This window comes from Myodes glareolus, chromosome 3 (assembly GCF_982192425.1).
Source record: "Myodes glareolus chromosome 3, mMyoGla1.1, whole genome shotgun sequence".
NCBI classification, from domain to species: domain Eukaryota; kingdom Metazoa; phylum Chordata; class Mammalia; order Rodentia; family Cricetidae; genus Myodes; species Myodes glareolus.
The window spans coordinates 125,181,297-125,197,791 of record NC_142028.1 but is presented as its reverse complement, the minus strand read 5'-3'; the positions used below and the strand labels follow the sequence as shown (position 1 = coordinate 125,197,791).

Here is a 16,495-nt window from a genome sequence, read left to right as displayed (position 1 = left end):
ATCTTTTCATCATGACCCATAGCACAATGCAAAGCAAGCTTGGGCAGTGATTGCTTTGTGTATGTGAGAATAAAACCTTTAATTATCATTTTTATATTGTCATTCCAAGTGATTAATGTGAGTCAATATGTTATAAGTATTCAAGAGAAATTTAACAAATGGGAATAAATGGAAAAGCCAGCTGGAACCTCGGAGCCCAAATGCATTCCTTTGCATCATCCCATTTCATCTCACAATTAATAAAACAATAGCAATGACTTCTGAGGCGTGAGCTCTTCTAAGAGTAAGGTAGCAATGTTACCTTTAGTATAAATCAAAAGTTATAAAAATTTCAGTGCAGTGTAGTGGACACCATTGACTAAGGATACAAAATGTTTGACCAGCGGGTGGGCTGTCTCATACCTTTGAAGGGTTTATTTATAAAAGAGACGGCTAAGCACATTAGTGCATTAGCAGTGTAAACAAGATCATAGGGGGAATGGCAGAAGATGCTTAGGAGAACAAACTGCCTGGAGTCACTTTGGAAGCACCCATTATGAACAAACAATCACTGTGCTAATTACAATTGCTCCGCTAATTACAATTACTGTGCTAATTACAATCTATCCTTATCTGTTCTGTAGGTTCCCTATGGACTTTTACTTCTGAGGGCTTAGACCAGCCTGAGATACTGCCTTCATTCGAGTGTAATGAAATTGCACTTCTTCAAAATTTGTCTCTGCTTCAGATGTCTCAATGATTCGGAGAGGCTTCCCCCTCCTAGAAAAAGTATGTAGTCAGGGATTTTGAAGCCAGAACATCTAAAGCAAAGCTAAAAGACGGGAAGGGAACTGTGTGCTGATGTAAAACAGACCTTGTTGGTTTTGTTGTTTTGGTACCTGTTACAGACGGAGATGCGGTTTTAGATTGGTTGCAGAAAATTTGAAATGCACTATGTGCAACTTCATTTCCGCAAGAAATAACCATGGTCAGTATAGTGGAAGACACATGCATTAAGAAGAAAATTTAAAATTAAATTAAGTTAGATCTCTTTCTTCTCTCACTATATAGAGAGAAGATTAGAGAGACTTATTTTTAAATAGATTAAATTTCCATGTCTCCTCCTCTTCCTCTAACATCCATATATACACACAAGTACACACACACACACACACACGCACGTGGTATCTTTACTAGCTTTTAATCTTATATTTTCCCCAATTAGACTAATGGTGTTTGTGGTATGAAATTCTGTCTCAGTATTTAAAGAAGACAAAGGATTTACTTTAGCCAACACCCATTTTAGACAAGTTTCCATCTATAGAAGTTGGAATATTTCTCTTGCTGTCTTAGAGCAGGCTGCACATCAACTCTTTGCTGGAAAGTAGCTTTCTGTTGCATCCAGTGTTGGCAGAAACTGCAGCATAGACACGTAAAGGTGGTGTTTAGCTATGGTTCCCCTGCATGGAGCAGGAGTTTCCTGCATAGAAGTGACTCCTCCATCAGAGCTGATCTCTGAATATCCCTGTGCCCATCAGTGATGAGGGTGGATGAACACCATGCTAACTCCACTGTATTGTTCTCTGAGGGTCTATCAGGAAGAAGGGGACATGATCTGCCCTGGGACTGAAAACTGAAATAGTCTCAGTACTTGGTCAATGGGGAGAAGATTATGGGAAAGAGCTTCTATAGGAATCCACTGTTCTCTGTGCCGCGGGTCTTGAAATGTGGGGTCTAATTTCAGACAGGCAATGGAAGCGCAAGAATCCTTCCTGTTCAGCACCATCTAGACAGCTATGCTCTCCTCTCCAGGGAGAAGGAAATTACAATACTGCTATTAAAAATGGGGGTCACAGATTCAGGAGCTCATTGAAAATTCTAGTTTTCATGCCCCATCTATAAGCCATTCAAGTAGAGCTTGGATTTCAGGACACTCCCCTTAGTGACTAATATGCAAATAAGAGTTTCAGAAGCACTTGTAGAATTGTGTGTTCTGAATTCGGAGGGAATGGAAAATTCCTACTCTTAGAAATAGTTTTCAGGTACAGTGTTGACAGCGGGTATTATGCACTTTATTGATCTCAGAGCTCCACATGGCTTCAGATCATATACAAACATATATACATATGACCATATACACACATATACACATGTAAAGACTGTGGACTGATTAAGAGTGATGGGTCAGAACCTGTCTCCACAGGTTATGGGTTGTGTGATCTTTTTATAGTATGCCATGTAGTATCGCTTTCGGCTTCTTTGAAAGAGAGAGAGAAAGAGAGAGAGAGAGAGAGAGAGAGAGAGAGAGAGAGAGAGAGAAAGAAGCAAAGAAAGAAACTCAGTTGTTTTGTGGTGTTTGTTTGTTTGTTTTGTTTTTACCTCAGGAATGAAATTCTTTTACTACTGTAAGTAAGAACTTGTGAGAGTCAAGGTCCCTTCCCTATCTAAGAAATACAATAGTAATGGCTGCTTCTTGGTGCTGTGATAATTAAATGGTAGTGGCATCTGTCACATAGCCCAAGTACTTCAGGGGCTGACAAAATTTGTAATTAAGGAGGAATTGTAGGCAAATGCCATCTCTAATGTAAGATTCTGAATGAAAGCAGTGCTATTTCTAGGTGTTGGATGCTCCTATGTCTGTCATCCCTACAACAGGGTTAAGAGAAGTACATAATAATTCTTCTGTCAGACCAGACTTCCAAACACCAGAGTGACTAGGATGTCTGCCGTTCTGGGAGAAAGGTAACATAATCAACATAGAAACACTTTCCTATCCGTCTCTGAGGTTTTGAAATTGATTGTTTCTAAGGCACAAGCTACTGCATTTTGATGTACATTTATTTTCTTTTGTGAAGTCAAATTGATGGCCACTTCATAATAGGTACTGAAAAAAATCAAGCAATATGTTACGTCATATAATACAAGGCATATAAAAGCCACACACATACTAAAGGAGGAACAAAAAGGAGAGAGGGTAAAGAAAAAGAACGATTCAGAAATAAAATAAGTAATTAACCATCTCTCAAGAAAGAGTGTAAGAAAAAATAAAACTGCTCAGAACAGCTTTGGAGGCCACTTCATCTAACCGATTCAGTCTCCCCGTACACGGAGCATGTCAGCACTGCTAACAAGGAAGGACCAGCTTTCCTCAAATTCTTGCAGAGAGTCCTTCTGTCTCACACAGTGTGGGTGGGTGGGTGCTGAATTCTTGCTATAAGAGATGTAATATGATAAGCAGATCAGATTGCAAAATGCCTTTCTAGTAAATCTCTAATGAACCCATGCTCTTCACAGATCATCACTGAAAGCCTGTGACTAAACGTCTGTCACAAGCAGGACCGCCTTATTTTTTTATGAGACTTTTGCAAAAATCTACCATTGTAATTTGCTCAGCCCTGTTCACCAGCAACCTGTCCTCTTCCACCTCTAAGACTTCAGGCTCAATAAGAGTTCCTGAGTGATGTTTATCTAAATCTCCACAAGCTATGGCCCAAGGTGATCTTTCTTTCTTATTGCAATGAAATAGGATGAATAGAAGAGGTTTGCAGTAAAAACAACAAACAAATAAAAAAAACATCAAATGCCATCAGTTTTATGAGTTTATCTCCCTCCCACAGGTCTGCTGGTTCCCACACTGAAAAAGAGCTAAGGGAAGGAAGAAGCCCATGGCAATAGATACTGTCTCTGCCTGGGTCATTGAAACCAATACTGCACCAAAACGGATTAGAAAGAAAGCCAGACCACTGGCTGCATTTAGGGACAGTTCTGATGTGAGATCACCAGCTCTTCTCATTTTCAAAGCACTTGACTTTTTTTTTACCAAAAGCTTTTCTGTCCATTCTTGTCCATTTTAATTGGATTCTTATTCTATCTTGGAATCGAGCAGGCTCTTAAAGCACGGCTCTCAGAGTCGTCGCCTTTCTTTGTCTCTTCTTCTTCTTCTTGGTTTTATCCAACCCTTCTAGCTTCAAACTGTCTCTACTCTCTCACTGTTTTTCTTTTTGGTGTGCGCCCTCATTTCCACAGCCCTTTATGAAGTTGTCACCTTCTTCAGTTGCCTCTAGGCTTGCCTTTACTGTCTCCATCTTTGTCTTTCCTTCCATGGCTGTGCTGTGGGAGTCTGACCTTTTTTCTTCACACATTTTGTTGCCTTTGATCCTTTTTTCCCACAATTACGGCTTCCACTATGCTACTACTCTTGCTTTGTACACAGCCTTGTCCTGGTGGCAGGGGTTCTAAACATCTCTACATACACACATACATACACACATACATACATACATACACACATACATACATACATACATACATACACACACATACATACATACATACATACATACATACATATCCTTTAGAGACGGACTGCAGCCTCCACATGACAGCTTGTAAGATGGAGCCTCCTGTTGGTGCCCTTTGCCTAAGATATCCCCTTTGGTAGTAAACCTGGCCTTGTCTTATGGCACCTGGCGTCTGACTGTGCATTGAGAGCGGTGCTGGAACACATGGCTGCACCCGCCACATAATAATGCAGGGTATGAGCAAAGTGGCATATTTTCTCTCTCTATTTTTTTTTCCAGGACTTGAAATAAAAAGCGATCTGTTGTCTGAGAGTTAGGAATCTAAATTTCAGTTCAGAGAAGTCTCAAATCATAGTGAATACCAGCATACAAACATCTCCGTCTGTCTGTGCAGCAAAGGTTAGGTCTCAGCGAGGCTGGTTGTATGCACTCATCTGCTTCAGAATTATCTTTAAAGCATTTTGCAAAGAAATCCAGGTTGGTCTTTTAGAGATTTTTCAAGGAAGGAAATGAGAAACCTTCCATCAGCAGGTGCCAGGTGTGGTCTCATAGAGAGGAGCAGGGACGAGGAAAGAGCAGACCCTCTTGTCACGTGGACATGCTGGAGCCATTACAGATATGGATCTCTCAGGCTAGGCTGTTGTCTAGAAAGGAAGCATATGGCAGGACGGCTGGTGGAAGTGCCTGCTGGTTACTCTCTCTCTAGGCTGGACCAGAAACTACTTGGAAAAGAAGGGGAGGAAGGAAGAGGAAGTGAGAAATGACAGCTGCCTTTGATGGTGAAAAACTTGATGGCTTCTGGACCTGGGCAGACACAGCAGCCCCTGCCTCTTCTCTCTCCAGGATGTACGAGCTTTGTGCCTGTTTGGGTCTATTTGACTTAAGTTAATCCTCGTGAAATAGATGAGAAACCGGCACGTTTGATAATTTCTCATGGGTCACACACTCAAGACGTTACCACGAGAAATCAACCAGCATCCCACATGCAAGGAGTTTATCCTTGTAACTGGTACCTGATAAAATGCCCGTATTAAAGATGAGGCAGAAGAATTATGCTTGTCACAGGCCTGAGACATGTAGGTAAAGGTACCGGGTCCATTCCCTGACTCACTCTTCCCATGCATCCATATGTCTGGGTTATAGTTGACCCTTTCTTAGACAGGAAAATGCCCTTGTAGCTGTCTCTGAAGATGCTCCCTTTTCTTTGTTGTCCCTTCAAACTCCAGTTCCCGTGCCTTGTCTTCAGTGGTGTTCTTCATTCTTCCTCATAATTCCTCTTACAAGGCTTCGTGTGACTACTCGGGAAAACGCAAGCCTTTCTTTGAACACTGCTTTAAGAATTACATTTTACTTTTATCCTTCAATTGTGCTTGTCATCCTGTATGTTTATAATTTCCTTCCTCAGAGGGAAGGGGTAATTTATTTGTTTTTTTCCCCCTTTTGAATTACAGTCAGCATTATTCTATCCATCATGATACTCAAGACACTTTGGTAAACTGTTAAAATTATGGAAAGTTAGCTTTGTACAATCTCAGCTTTAAGGAACAGCTCATCTCGACAGCTCTTCAATTCTTTCACAGACTCTCCAGTGAAGCTGCATTGGGCTTTGAACCCCTGAGCAGTGAAAAGAACTGACTCGAAGGCTAAGACTGTGCAAGCTTACCCGGAGGCTGCCCATCACTTCTTTCGATCTTGAATTCTCTCTCAGCTCTTCCCAAACATTGCAACTATGCATTGCCCTTCACAATTTTCTTCTCAAATCCTTTTGTCTCTGATATAATTTCCATTGTCCTTAGCTTCCCCCAAGACACTCATCACCCAGCAGACACCTGATTGACACCCCTGTTTCACACCCTTCCACATAACCTACTTTCCACACACCCTCCAGTGAGGCTGAAAATGCAATTTATTCATTGCATACTCTCCTCCTTGCATGATTTAAGAGTTTCCCATGCTAGTTAGAAAGCAGACATGGTCTGACACAGCCTCAGGCTAGGCCTCAGAGTCATCTCCTGTCATTATTTCTATGTAGTTGTCCTCCGCAACACTCTCATTTCCTGAAACAACAACTTTGTTTCTTAGAATAATTATCTTTCATTGAAACCATTTCCAGTACTAACTTCTACTTATCCAGGAATTTGCTAAGTGATACTTCATATCAGAAGATGATTCTAAGCCATACTATTGCTATCTAACCCAAGAGAGGCACATTTAAAACTCTGCTCAAAACCACAGTAGATTCCTTTGTTAATTGCTTAAACACAAGGTTCCCGTGTCATCTATATCTAAGCACTAAAGTATCTGATGTCATGGTGTTTCATTTTGAATCATACCCTTAACAAGCATGTTACCTGTGGTGGTTTGAAGAGGAATGCACCCCATTTGTCCATGGATTTAAATTCTTGGTCATCAGGGAGTGGCACTATTGAGGGCTGTGGTCTAGTTGTAACTGTGTCCTTGTTGGAGGAAGTGTGTCACAAGGGATGGGTTTTGAGTTTCAAATTCTAATGCCGGGCCCAGTCTGTCTCTCTCTCTCTGTTTCTCTCTCTGTCTCTCTGTCTCTCTGTCTCTCTCTCTCTGTCTCTCTCTCTCTCTCTCTCTCTCTCTCTCTCTCTCTCTCTCTTTCTCTCTCTGTCTCCTGCCAGCTGATCCAGATGTAGAACTCTTGGCTCCGTTTCCAGCACTATGCTTGCCTGAGCACCGTCATGATTCCTGCCCTGACAAGAATGGAATAAACCTCTAGCCCTATAAGACTCCCCCAGTTAAATGTTTTCCTTCATAAGAGCTGCACGGCCACGGTGTCTCTTCACAGCAGTAGGACTTTGACTAAAATGGTACCTGAGAGGAGGGAGGTGCCCAGAGACCATGCAGCAATCCCAAAGATAAATGGTGCTAAAGAATTCACATTTCCACTCCCATTCTCTAAAACGGGAGGTGAGGAGGTATTACGGAATTAAAAGGTAAGAGCAAAGATTTGGAGTCAGACTTATACCTGATTCTGAGCCCTGCTTCCCAGTGACTGCAGTCACTCATTTTTTGGGCACTAACTTTTGAATAGTGAAGGGGAAAATGAGGTTAATCAAAGCTATTCTAATTCACCAAAGTGATGGTGTCTGTGATCTCTAATTTTTATTTAAAGGTGTTTTAAACTTTTGCTTTTCACTTGTGGAAAAGAACCAACAAGGTTTCACACATTAACAGATGATAGAGTGCTGGGATCCCTGAAGCATGTGCTGAGTTAATGTCAGTGGCAATCATCATTAACATTAACAATAATAGTGGTGAAATAATCAGCAAAGAGATAGTGAGAAGTAGTGGTGTTTGTAGTATCAGAAACAGTAAGGATGAGTTTAACATAGGCTAATTCTTAATGAAAGATTGCCACATTAGCATTCCCACTACAATGGATGGGGTGATGATCCATTGCTGTGGATTCCTATGCTCTCTACAGTGGTAAGGGGACTCTGTTTATAATAACAGCTTACTCTCTTTCAAGAATATTCATCTAAATTATGTGGCCTTTTGATATTTTAAGAAAACCTACTTTCCACATGGATCGAGTCTTCTCACTCTACACTCACAGACGTTTTTTGGAAAGTGTAAAGAAGTTTCATCCCAGTTCATCCTTCCTGAATGATCTCGATTTCCTCAGTTGTATAAGGAAGCCCTTCACATCAGCGAATGCTGACCAATCAAACCAAGCCATTTCTTTTCTTTCTCATTGAATGAGTATTTTTTTAATTACCCATGTACTGCTGAATAACTGGCACAGAAAAAGTCTTTATCTTGTTACCAAGGTAAAAAAAGATTTCAAAGTAGCTCTGTTGAGATTTGAGGAACATGTGTATCCATGTGTAAATAGACAAATAGAGAGGGAGAAGGTGGCTAGTCATGGAGAAAGGTGCATTTGGAAAAATGTTAAAGCAGAATGTTTCTAGGTGATAAGATTTTTTAAAAATATTTTTTAATTCACTAAATGTCTTTATTTTTGAAATTTCAGAATATCATCTATGGGATACTTTGCTTTTAATAAACTGGAAGATTATTTTTTTTTAAAATTCCATTAGGTGTACTAAGAGGATGATTTAAGATTGAAATTAACATATATGCATAGACATAGAAAATAGAAGGACAGAATAAATTTTAGGTCAGTGGAAAGGTACCTGGCAGAAATATTTTGATGACTTCTAACTTTCCTTAAAGGGTATTAGCAATATCCCAGGCTCTGTTGCATCCTACCCATCCTTCCCTCCCCGGCACAGGCTGCCCTGGGGACTCTAACTGTGCAAACAGGCATCTATCCCATACCTGAAGGTCATTTGGAAGACTTGGCCTTGATTTACATGCTGGGTTCTGTTGTTGTAACCATGTAGCATCTCTCCAAAGAGGGTGTCATTGAATTTGGAGTCAGGTTTGAGGCACTTGGGTCCCTCGCAGACATCTGAGAGCATTAGACAGGATTTCCCATCCGGAGCCAGCTTGTATTCTTCCACACAACTGCAGAACGAAACAGTCAAGAGTTAACTCCACATGCTAGCTGCCTCCACTGGAGGTGACCTAAAACTAGGGCCTCCTTTAACCAAAAACAGGCCATAGTTTAAGCACTGAGACAGCTATTTTGGCTGAAATCTATCTAGGGCACAAGTGTCTGGAGAAAAGCACATTAATCCTGAAAATGGATAAATTCAAGAAAAGTCATTTGTGACATTTTAAAGGAGTCGAGGGGGACACTGGCATGCACATCCGTACATAAAAGAGATTTAAAAGCAGTTTTCTATGAACGCACATATTTAAAAAGTTTGACAGACCAATTCAGAGGGAATTATCAACTAGTTTCTCAAATAAGAATCTATTCCCAGTGTATCTGTCAACTGAGGTTGAATACTGTAGGAAAAATTAAAGTTTATATTGCCCTTGTAACAAGGTGACCCATCATGATCATGGACAGTATACTTAGTTAGAGAAACAACCTCTGCTGAATTATCAGTGTTAGTAGTCTCCCCTGGACTCTCGGTGTCCGACAGCCAGATGAGCCCTTGATATGTCTTTGAAGCATGGATGGGCTTCTTTGTGAACCAAAGAGACATCTGAATAGAGAGTGGAAATAAGATTTCCAATTTAAAGATGTGTACAGTGGAAATGCGTTTTCTTACACGATGTCACACTGAGGTGGAGGAGAGAAAAGGGAAGGAAATGGAAGTCTCCATACCTGAAAATTAACACAGAAATTAGCAATAATTGAATACATGTGCTTTCTTGATTCTTTGTAATTATATACATAGAGTACCTGTGCATAAATTAACCATCAGGCAAGAGAATAGGCTGCATAATTGGAGAGACTCAGATAAATGTGTTGTTTACTGCTTGGGGCCTGTGCGCATGAGAAAGTCACTAAGTTTTTTTTGTTCCCAGATAGACTTCAATGCTGCTATCACATTCATTACTACCGTAGTAACCATGGTGTGCATCTACGTAGTAAGCCTGTACTATTCACTAAGAAATTCATAGATCCATTTTAACTCAAAGAGTAAAATTAATATCAACACCCATGTTGAGCACATTAGCAAAAGAAGGAGTTAAAGATGAAGTATATTTTAGGCTGGGGCAAAGTTGACTTTCAAGTTCAGGTCTGTTTAGTAGCCAAGCATCTTCTGTAGGCATCTTTTGTATTCCCCAAATCTTGTATTTGCTATTTACACTTGAGGTTGGTTATAATGTTACATTTGAAGAATCACGCAGTGATTAAAGACAGTGGAGATTACATAAAGTGGACTGTAAGATGGCTCAGGAACTCATAGAACAAGTTAGTCTCTGTGGAGATGTTTGGATGGAAAATGCAGCCATGGTGCTGGAACTTGTAGCCAATGGATGCCGGACAGTGTAGCTGTTTCTATAAGGTAGTTGAAGCATTGCCAACCTGACTCAAGACCACGCTGGTGAAAGTTAGCATATTCTCATGCAGAAAGCAAGCTGTCACTCTTTTGTGACTTCCTTCTGGTTGTTCAGTGCGCTGTGTTGAAACTTTGGTTACCTCTCCAAAGGTCACAATTCCCTCTGCAAAGTGCAGCAGAGGGCTGCCAGAAAGAGGCCTTGTCCAGGATTCTTTAAATCAGCTCCCCCCGCCCCGCCATCTTTCCCATATCTGTTAGGTACAAGTAAAGCCCCCTCAGAACAGTTTCAACACAGCTGAAGTGCATGGATGCCACAGTGCAGAGCATATAGCAAATGCTTCATAATCTCGAATCGCATCCAGGATCCCAATAGGGGCCCAGTCAATATAAAGAAATGGTTTACTTAGTATAAACTGGGTAAAATATTTCTCTATATCTTTCTTTATCCATTCATATACAGAAATGCCTGTGCAACTGTGATTAAATATATACTTACAGAAAACGTATAAACAGAATCAAAATGTGTAAAGTAAAATGTGGAACTTTATTTTCCTACTCCATACTTCCTGTACAACTGTTGTCACTATTATCTGTTATATATCCTATTAAAATGTTTCCAACTCATTTAAATATGCAATTCTATATAAATATCACATACAATATGCATAGATATATAAACAAAAACATAGTTAATTATATACATAAAATTCACAACACATTTTCCTAAGATGCATTTGTCCCTAATGTTGCTTGAGAATTTTTTCAAGCCAGTGACTTATGGATCTGTCTTTCAAATGGTTATTTGGCACTGCACAGTACAAACGTTCCATAATGCTTTTAACTAATTTTTGTTGATGGGCACTTGGCCATTTTTTGCTATTTGTTATTTCAAATACTGCCAGAATGAAGATATATCTTTGTAGATCTATCACTGTACATATGTGTGTATTCTGTAAGACAGATCCTTAGAAGAGGGATTTGCTGGGTCAATGGTTTATGAATTTTAAAATTTTGATAGATATATTAAATGGCCATCTGTGGAGGCTCTACCAGTTTACAATCCCATCATTGATGAATGAGGGACCTGATTTTTCTCCATCATCCATGTTCATTGTTGGCACTCTGTGATCGGAAAAATAACTCATTCCTCCCTGGATTTTCATTCCTCTGATGCTGCATCCTTTCCTCTTGCTCCTTCTGTGGATGATACTTATACTTTGATCATTTTCCTTGTATGGTACCTGCTCCTTCCGTTCTGGTCTGTACTTGTACTGCATATTTTCTGGGTGGAACCTCGTTACTGTCCATACGCTTTCGAACTTTCTTCTACTCTAGGCTTGTGTTTTAATCTTGATTTTGATGTCACAGAACCCCTGTTAACTGAGATTTTTTTTTGTAATGTTTGGGAAGCCATTGTCTTTTTGTATATTATTCAGGTATTTTTAACATTTTCCCATATTTCACTACCTCATATACATGGAATTTATTTTCTGTGTAGTGCAGTTGTTATTTGCTTTGTTTTTATATTTTGAGAATTACAAGCACATATATCATGGGTTAGCTTTTAATCTACCCCTACAAAATTAGATATTTGAGGTTAAGAGCACTGGCTGTTCTTCCAAAGGTCCCGAGTTCAATTCCCAGCAACCACATGATGGCTCACAACCATCTGTAATGAGATATGGTGCCCTCCTCTGGCCTGCAGGCATACATGCAGGCAGAACACTGTATAAATAAATAAATAAATAAATAAATAAATAAATAAATAAATAAATAAATAAATATGGTTTGACAATCACCAGAAGGGTCAATCAATTCACCAAGTGACTTTAAATGTCATTTTTATTATATACTAAGTAGGAATATACAGAAGGCACAAGCAGTTGAGTTTATTTTCTATTTAATGTGTCTGTATTACTAAAATAGGCGGTCATGAGCTATCCAACATGGCTCTTAATACTGTTCCATCTCTACAACCGCTGGTAGGACAGTTTTGTGCTGGGGTTGCTTACACTGTGTCAGAGAAAGCATATTGCACCCTCTGTTTTCTTCCTGGGCATGCACTATCGCATATATGTAAGCTTTCCTTGTAATTGAGTGGAGGAACCATGCCATTGTATTCTGTAGAGTGGTATCTGCATGGAACAGATAACGTCATTGGCAGACATAGCCATTGAAAGTATCTTCTGATTTTGGATCCCTATCCTTTGCTATCAATGGTTTAGAGACCGTAGAATAGTGATAAGTACTGTACAATAGATGTGGGCGGCCGGATTAGAGATTCCATGTGTATGCATGCTTCTGGTTTGGTGAAAGTTTCATTTGTTCCAGCAAGAAGGCTTATTAACTCCTGACTATTGCAGCATCACCATGATGTAAAATCTTCGAATTTAGAAACAGAGCTGTCATGTCTATTCATCAAGTATTTTTTTTTTAAAAAAAAACTTTCATTGAACACTCAAATTATTTTTATCATAAGGTTTCTTTCTGTTATGGAAATATTCACAGACTTTACGGAAGAATTCTACTTACAATACTATAATCATATAACTTGCATATTTTGGACTCAGGACAACAAAATTCAATTCTGATTCTGCTTCTTAGAAGCTGTGTACTTCTGACACACATACACACACACACACACACACACACACACACACACACACACAAACTTCCTACCCTCTCTCTACCATGTTTGCTGATATATAATGAAGTTTTTGGCTTATAGAGCCACTGTACAGATGAAATGTATTGTGTTTATATGTCAAAAGAGTTAACATTTCTATTATACCAATAGTCTCCATTTTAGGAATGTTGGTTAGGTTTTCTATTACTACGACAGAACATTATGATCAGAATAACTTGGGGAAGAAGGGGTTTATTTAAGCTTACAACTTCAGTCATACTCAACTACCAAGGGAAGTCAGGGAATAAACTCAAGACAAGAATTTAGAGTCAAGAACTAAAGCAAGTGCCGTGAGAGGAAAGATACTGCTTAGCGGCTGCTCCCCATGCCTTGCTCAGCCTGTTTTCTCACATTCTATAGGACCACTTGTGCAGAAATGGCATCACTACAGTGGAATAGGCCCTTCCACGTTAAGCAAAAAACAAGAAAATGCCCCCCAGACCTGGTCCCAGGTCAATCAGATGGAAATGATCCCTTAGCAAAAGCCCCTTCTTACCAGATGATTCCAGTTTTTGTCAAACTGACAGCACCACCAGCCAAGAAGAGGAATATGTTTCCTTTTCACCTACACTTTCTCATTAGTCACTTGTAGTTCCAGAAAAGCTATTACTAATTTTTGGGGCTTGACTTTGGTCCAATCAAACTGATTGGTTCTAATATGTCTACCAGCATTGCCTAGGTGTATGGTCACATGCCTGAGAGTCAGGGTTATGGCAAAAGCTGGAAAATTGTTCTTTTTGTTTAAGTTATACATATTTAAATCTCTTGTTTCTGCCTGTTTGAATTTTCTACATAGTCATGACTCCAACTTGGAATTGATGATTTCTAATGATATAATACACATTATCAAGGCTTCCATGTGTGTTACGCTAACATTATACGCCATGTTCTCATTAAGTCTTTTACCTTTTGTGTGACTACAGCTCTGTGTTTTGTTCCCTGTTTGTCCATTTCTAATGTATTTATTTGTGATCCCTGCCCCTTTGAACAAGCTTTCTACATTCTATTGCTGTCTGTTCTTGTTCTATTTCATTTGCTTCTTCTTTTGTGCCAATTCTTTTCTGCTGCTTTATTTTATTTTACAGTTTTTTTCCTGATCCTTGAGTCAAATGCTCTGTTTGTTTATTTTCAGTCTTTCTGGCTGCTTAGCAAATTCCATGGAGTTTCTGACTGCAGCTTTGTCTCCAAGCCAAGTCTGACAGGCAACCCTCTTCATTCTAAGGAGGGTCCATTCAGTTTGGCTGTCTTTTTGTGCCTAGGTGGTACTTAGAAGAGAGGTTTTTATTCTCTCCCCTTTTCTGTACCTCTGACACACACACACACACACACACACACAGAGAGAGAGAGAGAGAGAGAGAGAGAGAGCAGCCTCAACCTCAGGTATTGATCTGTACCTTCTGTCGTGATTGAGAGAAGGTCTCTTATTCTTCGCCATTGTATATTCCAGGCTAACTAGCCCTCAAGCTTCTGAGATTCTCTTTCTTGCCTTACTGGAAAGGCAGTGGAAATACAGACAGGTAATACTGTGCCAGGATGTATGCAGGTTTGGGCATCTAAATTAAGACCCTCCACTGAGGCACCACCACATCCCCAAAGACATGATGCTTTTGTTTTGTTATTTTTCTAAATTTTCAAATTGATCTGCTTCCTTTTCATTGTTGATTCATAATAGTATAACATCCCAGTCTGAGAAGGTAGCATGTATAATCTACTTTGGAAAGTTCATTGAAATTTCACACTGGCTTACTTAAGGGAGACACAGGTATCAAGTTCTGATTTTGGAGCTAATTGCGCCTGAGTTCACATGGAGGCTGTGTTATGACCATCTATATGACCTGATCAAGTCTATTAACCTTCCTAGGTTCAGCATCATAATCTATTAAATGAGGATAATTGCAGCCCTCAGGGGGCTGATGTGAGAATTAGAGATACCTTGGAGACAGTATAATATGGCACTTTTCATATACCAGCAAACCAGTGTATCACCCACTGGACTTGTTATGAGTATTGTCATTTGTCTGTACCAGGCCAGTTATACTTTCCAGAGAGTGTGAATCCTAGCTTCTAGCTCCTTCTAGATCCAGGTTTTCTAAAGCTGCAATTGACTCTTCATTCCTTTCCCCCTTTTTTGTCAAAATATAAAATTAGGAACTTTTTATGTGTTGTTCACTAGGAATGAATGATATGTGCAATTTATATTGTTCTCTATATAACCAATATATATGTATATATATAAATATATATGTGCAGCATAAGTGCATTGCACATATTCTCATCTACATACACAAAGCTCAGTCCTGTATCCACAAGAGCACAGATGCACAAACATTATATAGATTACCTGACTTGCTACTTCCAACCTATGGTAGATGTACTGAAGCAGTGGTTAACCAGTCAGTGACTCTATTAGGGGGTTGTGAAACCACTGCAAGGTAAGGACTAGTGGAAAGAAAGTTATACCACTTGAGTGAGAGCGATATCCTAGCCCACCTTTCTTTCTTTCTTTCTTTCTTTCTTTCTTTCTTTCTTTCTTTCTTTCTTTCTTCTTTCTTTTTTTTTTACTTTCCTACTATCATGAAGTAAGCGATCTTCTGTTTCTGTCACATTCACCTGCCTATCATGTACTGTGCCATGGGTGACATACCCAGTGGAACAGGGCTAAGTATTTACAGATTGAAACCTCAAAGTGTCTGACTTCAAATAAGCCACACTGTAGTCAAATAAGATAAGTCCTTAGGAAATAGCTAGAAGGGGAGCATTAACCCCCAGCAGCTGGAAAGTATGGGAGTAAGATTACTCTAAAATCTCCAGAATTTAACCATCACTGCTAGTGCCTAGAGTTGAGGAATTCTGACAGCTGGGGCTGTGGGTTAATAAACTTGCATTGTTCTTAGTCACTGGGTTTGTGAGGACTCACTACAAACTCAATAGTGGGAGCTTCACTCTCATAGAGGGGTACTGCCCTGCTCCCATTGCCAAAAAAAAAAAAAAAAACCAAGGATTAGAGACCAGAAGGGGCTACTCAACAGCCGTGTTAGGAGTTAGACCCAGGGTGTCGTACCTGAAGCTCTGTCTCATTATATGTGGATATGAGTCTATGTACACAATTTTACCATCAAAACTTCAGATTCCAGGGATTTCTCTTTTGCTTCGGGGTGGAAAATGATTATGGTTCAGCAAGACAACAAGAAGAGAAAGAGAAAACAAAACAGCCTGGGGTAATCTCTGCAAGACCCTTATAGACACAAGGGCAAAAAACCAGATTCACAAAGGCAAATGATCCTCTGAGTTGTGAAATGTGAACAAGTCTCTCCCTCAGGGCACCTTAGCACACAGAAAGATTTATGGGAAGGCCTGTTTAGCTGCTGTTTGCTTTTTAAATCTTATTTCTGTATGATGCCACATAATTATACAGCTTCTTCAGAACATTCTGTTGTCGGGGAGGCTTTTCTTACAGACATTTGAAAGAGCGTAGGCTCACAGGAAAACAGCCAAGATCCGCATGAAATTATATATTTATGCATATGCCAAATGCAAAACATAAAATAGGCACAGGCAGAGAGTGGGCATTCGAACTGAAAGCAGTGCCTGCGCTTCCTTTAATATGCTTGTCACATCTGAGGCGCCGGAGAGCATGG

General features: G+C 39.8%; 1 protein-coding gene across 4 annotated transcripts in view; it reads right to left on the bottom strand.

The window, feature by feature from the left end:
• Positions 1–16,495, bottom strand: part of Astn2 (astrotactin 2) — a 979,028-nt gene that overhangs the window by 337,864 nt on the left and 624,669 nt on the right. For all 4 annotated transcript variants that reach the window (XM_048459341.3, XM_085686116.2, XM_085686117.2 and 1 more), the window contains one exon: positions 8,589–8,777. In XM_048459341.3, the coding sequence (XP_048315298.3) occupies positions 8,589–8,777 (189 nt within the window). The remainder of the gene's footprint in view (positions 1–8,588; positions 8,778–16,495) is intronic.